Source organism: Mesoplodon densirostris, chromosome 6 (assembly GCF_025265405.1).
Source record: "Mesoplodon densirostris isolate mMesDen1 chromosome 6, mMesDen1 primary haplotype, whole genome shotgun sequence".
Lineage (NCBI taxonomy): Eukaryota > Metazoa > Chordata > Mammalia > Artiodactyla > Ziphiidae > Mesoplodon > Mesoplodon densirostris.
Window position 1 is genome coordinate 76,963,945 of NC_082666.1, and position 6,000 is coordinate 76,969,944.

General features: G+C 46.8%; 1 protein-coding gene across 2 annotated transcripts in view; it reads left to right on the top strand.

Annotated features, from left to right (window-relative positions):
- The window catches only part of ENTREP1 (endosomal transmembrane epsin interactor 1), a 62,887-nt gene extending 58,055 nt beyond the window's left edge, over positions 1-4,832 (top strand). For both annotated transcript variants that reach the window (XM_060100889.1, XM_060100890.1), the window contains one exon: positions 2,693-4,832. In XM_060100889.1, coding sequence (XP_059956872.1) covers positions 2,693-2,896 — 204 coding nt within the window. In that variant the 3' untranslated portion in view covers positions 2,897-4,832. The remainder of the gene's footprint in view (positions 1-2,692) is intronic.
- The last annotated feature ends 1,168 nt before the right edge of the window (positions 4,833-6,000 follow it).

A 6,000-nucleotide genomic window follows, 5' to 3' on the forward strand; every position in this document is an offset into this window, starting at 1 on the left:
AGCAGCTCAGGGATGAAAGCAAGGGCTATGGGCAGTGTGGAGTACATTTAACATTCCATTTCCTAAGTTGAACGTTTCCCTTGATCTGGCATGTTTTTTCAGCCCTTCGACAATGATGGACATATGCGAATTTTAATACTGGCAAGATTCTGGGAGCCGTTCACGTTCCCATGAAATGTTTGGCAAGATTACCTAAGCTGATAGACTTAAAGGAACAAACATCTTTTCCTTTCCATTTATTAAAAAACACACGGCAATCCCCAAACAAGTAGCCTGTGAAAAGATAAAACCAGGCGCGTAAATATTCCACTTGCGTGTCAGGTTTCTCATCTTTAAAGTGAAGTGTTGGACTAGGTGGTCTCTACATCCGTATCTCTGAGTGAATGGAATTTCCCTCTGATGAGAAGTGGGAATGGGCCGCAGCTTTCCTCACCCACATCTTTCAAAAGCAGCGTTTACCTTTTGGGTGTTTGTAGCTCCATGTAGCTCCATGTCTGTGGGGTGGCCATTGGAGACCTCAGTGCACAGTGGCTCACGGGTGTTACTTGGCTGTGCCTGTGGGTATTACGTGCCCATCAAATACTTCTTGAGTTGAGTTGGCCTGGTTCTCAGGGTCATTGCCAGATACTGGATCCTAGGTACGTTTTTCAGGCAGATTGAACAAATCCCCATCTCACTTTCCTTTCTGTTCCCCTTCCCACCTGCTGGCCTCTTCTTACAGAAGCCAGAAGCCAGATTCTGTCCCATCCCTCAGGGGACCATGGCGGGGAGAACAGTCTGATTACTCGTGTGAAGAGGTACATGAACCATGGGCCCTTTTGTTGTTCACTTTCTTAAAAAGTGGTCAACCAGTAGTCCTAGGTCAGGCTCCAGTTGGTAGCCTGTGTAGGAGAGAGATTTACACGCACATGTCCCTGATCTCCTCCAGATGTTATTCCCTGCCTCCTTCCCTCTGTTTACCCCAATTGCCTGAAAAACAGAAGCAAGTATTTGGAGCTGCCAAGTTCTGGTGAGGTAAGAGCTGGAGCATCTGCAGAGCTGTTGGTCTGGACCTTCTGCAAAGTCTTGCTTGATGGAAAATAGCTTTGGGGAAAAAGAACAAGCAGTTATAGTTCAACAGATGCTATCACTATAAACGTTTGCGAGGTCTTTGTGCACAGACTGGACCAACGTTCAGGTACAGGGGTTGTGGCAGTAGACTCTGGGCCATCTGCCGGGGCTTCCAGAACTGGATCCCAGTGGTGAGGTATCATAATGCCACACCATCCCCCAGACAGAAGGAGACAGGGACAAGGGCAAGGGAGCTTTTATTTCTGACTCTACCCAGCTTTGTACATTTTCACCTTCTCTAGTATTATTGGGATGTGTTTTTAGATCCATTTTAATTTTTTACCAATATCCAAACCACTTGTCCTAACTTACCATGTAATAACAGTAGACATCTATGAATGTTGGAATTTTCTTCTTACTCAGGAAACAAAGACAGCCTTAAAGACAAATATAATAACAGAGTGTTAGAAAAATTTGATGTCCCATCTTTTGGGGGGATTAACCTTTTAATGACCTTAAAATCTCAGAATGGTGGAAACTAAACAAAAAGACATCCCAATGATTGTTCTGTGATGTTAGATGATAATAAAGCACTTGAGTTTTTCCCAACGTGCTAACAGCAATATAGGTCATACAGACATGACTGTGTAATTTTAAAAACTGTATGTACACAGCAGTTCTCCTCTTATCAATCTCAGTTGGATTGGGGATTGCCCATTTTTACTGTTATATGATATATTTAAAGTTATGTATGTGCTGCATTGCAAAATAGATCTAGCAGTAGAAACATTCTTAACAGCTTTTACAAATAAATTGGCCTAGTTTTTATGTTGTTTATCATGTTTTTTTCTTAATTGGAGAGCTATCAGATCAATTAGAAGCACCATTAGTTGTAGCTGACATTTTATAAACTTAAGCAGACCGGTGGTTATACAATTTTCAAGTATATCGGGATCACCTGAGTTCTTGTTAAAAATACAGATGCCCAGGGCTTCCCTGGTGGCGCAGTGGTTGAGAGTCTGCCTGCCGATGCAGGGGACGCGGGTTCGTGCCCCGGTCCGGGAGGGTCCCACGTACTGCGGAGCGGCTGGGCCCGTGAGCCATGGCTGCTGAGCCTGCGCGTCCGGAGCCTGTGCTCCACAACGGGAGAGGCCACAACAGTGAGAGGCCCGCGTACCACAAAAAAAAAAAAAAATACAGATGCCCAAGCCCCGTTCCAGATTCCCATGTCAGAATTGCTAGGGGGGAGCAGGGAATCTACTTTTCTGACAGGCTCCCCTCCCCTCTCATGATGTGCAGACCCAGTGAGAATCACTGGCTTAGACCACAGGGAAATTGGGAAAAAAGTGATGAGAAGAATGTTAAATATAAAGCAGGAAATTGCAATTGACAAATAGTTAAACATGGTAGGTCTACAGCTGAAACAATAGAAAATTGGGGGTATTTCTTAGGAACTTCAGGAAAGAGCCAACATGTTAAGAGACTTCCTGGAATTCCAAGTGGGTTCCACCTTGGGAAAACACCCTTTTTTCTTTCCCAAGGCAACTAAACTAAATATTACATGGATAAATGTAGGAGGCAGGTCTGAGGACCACATCTGGTGAAGCCTAACCTCTTTGTCACCCTGTTTATTCTCCCAAAGATCATGGGCCCGATGCAGCCCAGCACTTCCAGGGCCCTTGTGCTGCCCTCGAGGAGACAGCCTGGCCTGCTGCACCTGCGGAGTTGCGGAGATCTGAGCACCTTTGTCCCCGCGGGGAGGCCGAGAGCCGAGAGGAGGCCCCGGCGAGCGGAGGCTGAGAGGCCACACAGCCTCATTGGCGTCATCCGAGAGACTGTCCTGTGAAGCTGCGGGGCCCGGGCTCCTGAGGAGCAGGAAGAAAGATGGGCCCTGGAAGGCACCCAGGGCCTCTGAGGGGATGGATCCCCTTCCTAACCCTGTAGTTTCCTGGCTGGGAGTAGGGGTCCCCCTCTGGGTACTCCTCAGAAAGGGGGCACTCTGGAGAACATTTATTCCCTCTCTTTGGCTCCCCTTTCTGCCGGCCAAGGGCACTTGAGGAGGAATGACAAGTTATTCCGGACCCATTTGGCTTTTGGATGTGCGGAGTTGGAGGCCGTGAATGAAGCCGCATCTCCTTCTCTGCCCAGGTCTGCCCTGCTCTGGGCGGAAACGGCTCAGGATTCTGTGCCCGCCTCACCCCTCGCGGCTCCCTTCCTCACTGAGTTCTTTACCTGGCTGGAAGGGCAGATCTGCTGGGCGGCTATTTGCTGCCAAGTGAGAGTGGCACGGAAGCAGGATGATTAACCCTGATATACTGTGATGGTCAAGCCTCATATTAGGTCACTTTCAAATCACACTCTCTTTAGGAAAAACAGGAAACTTGTTTGGTGACAGATTTTATTGAAAGACATTGAGGGAGAGGATTCTTGTTGATTCCATTTATTCATGCTTGCAAAACTAGAGACAGCTAAGGCAGAACTGAGAATAAAAGTGTTTACCTTGGACTTCCGGGTTCACTGTGCAACATTTGTTTATGCTTAGGTGGCCAGGCCTTACCTTACAATGGGTTTGGAACTTGCAACAGTGATGGCCAGGGGGTCAGGTCCGGGCAGGCCACCAAAGCAGCTTAATCTCAAAAGCACCCAAGCCCCATGGATAACAATGCATCCTTTATCCATTCAGTCAGTGCTTGGCTTCACTGAGCTGCCTTCTCGTGGGGTCATGAGCAATAAATCAGTAAAGTGATTACAGATTGAGGATTAGTGCTAAGGAGGATGGGGCCATTAGAGAGGGCTTCTTTGAGGAAATGACATTTGAACTGGACTTGACTTTGAGGGTCAGGGAAGAGTGTTCCAGGCAGAGGGAACGGCCAGTGCAAGGACCACGGTAATTGCAGGCCCGAGCGAGGGGAGAGGTGAGAGGAGCCTCTGGCTGGATTTTTCTGCTAACAGTGAGATATGATGGAAGAGGTTGCAACAGAAGAGTGCAGGTTTAATTACATTTCAGATGATCACCATGCCACGTGGTGACTAGTTTAGGTCAGGATATGGGATAAAGTGGCAGTGAGGAGCTAAACAAAGAGGCCGTACACTGAGAGGCTGGCTGTCCTTGTCGGGTACCGCCTGGGCTCCGGGTACTGTGCTGGGGGCTTGACAGTCTCATGTCACCCTCGCAACAGCCTAAGAGGTGGAAGCTGTGATTGTCCCCATTTTAAAGATGAGGAAAATGAGGTTCAGTAACTTGCCCAAGATCACTCGCAAGTTAAGTGCTAGAGATGCCATTCTCACCCAAGCCACCCGTCTCCAGAAAGCACTCCATTCCTTGACCTCCCAAATAGTAGCAGTTTGCCATTTCATGTTTCTGTGAGAAGATGGTTGCTGAGACTTCTAGCTTGGTTCGTGGAAGCACAGACTTCCCCAGCTCCAAGACAACAAACAAGGCCAGAGTGGGAATTGGGGTGAGGTCAGGGCACTGAGTAAAGAAGAGGGGAAAGACCAGAGGCACGGAGCTGGGGCGGCTCTGTGTTCTGGGGGAACACAGAAACTGAGGGCATCACTTGATGCCTATCAGCAGGAAGTGCAGACCTATCTCAGCTTTGAAGAATTGCCCCTCAGCCTGGGGATAGTCCCATGTATTTCCATGGTCTGAAGGTATTGGTGAACTCAGATAACTGACTTTTGTCTTCAAGGAATATTAAAGTAAAAAATATATATTATATATTACAATATATATTTGCCCTGGGAGGGAACTTAGAGGCCACGCAATTCATCTCCCTATTAGTTTGCTGGGTGTAATATACTTTAAAAATTATTTATTTTATTTTTATTCTCATTTATTTTTACTTTTTAAAAATTTTTTAATTTTACTTTTTAATTGAAGTATAGTTGATTTACAATGTTGTGTTAATTTCAGGTGTATAGAAAAATGATTGTTATAGTTTTTTTAAAGATTTTTTTCTGTTGTGGACCATTTTTAAAGTCTTTGTTGAATCTGTTACAATATTGCTTCTGTTTTATGTTTCGGTTTTTTGGCCGTGAGGCATGTGGGATCTTAGCTCCCCGACCAGGGATTGAACCCACACCCCCTGCATTGGAAGGTGAAGTCTTAACCACTGGACTGTCAGGGAAGTCCCCTTCATTTATTCTTTTTTAGATTCTTTTCCCTTTTAGGTTATTATAAAATAGTGACTATAGTTCCCAGTAATATACTATAAAATACGTAGGCATTAATAATGTGCTATTTATGTGTATGTATAACTGAATGTACCACGGAGGGCAGCTCTTTTGCACTTAGAGCACCTTAAGAATCCAGTCCAGACGTGGTAACAAAACATCTCAAAGGTACTTATCAAAATTACTCCAGAAGGGCTTCCCTGGTGGCGTAGTGGTTGAGAGTCCGCCTGCTGATGCAGGGGACGCGGGTTCGTGCCCCGGTCTGGGAAGATCCCACATGCCGCGGAGCGGCTGGGCCCGTGAGCCATGGCCGCTGAGCCTGCGCGTCCAGAGCCTGTGCTCCGCAACGGGAGAGGCCACAACAGTGAGAGGCCCGCGTACTGCAAAAAAAAAAAAAAAAAAAAAAATTACACCAGAAGGTTGACTAATTGGCATGAGAGGTGTTTGGAAAACGTTTTCACTGGGGAAATAAGTGATGTTCAAGATCTTGCTAGCTAGAAACACTGGACAGTCGGTGTTACCTCTGCACCAGTGCAGAGTGAGAGGCTGGTCCCCACTTCAGGAGACTGGCATGGAGTGGACTGGCATGGAGCAGGATACAGGCTGCTCCTCCAGAATGCTGTTGCCTCTGCCTCAACCTTTCACGCAAGTTGTGTGTCCCAGTGTCCTCAGACAGAGCAAGACTTGCCCAAGTTTACAACCTATTCCGTGCAGACTTGCCAGTGAGCTTTTGTGTCTGGCTGGCAGAACTTCCCCAAGACTTGCTTTCTCTGGAAT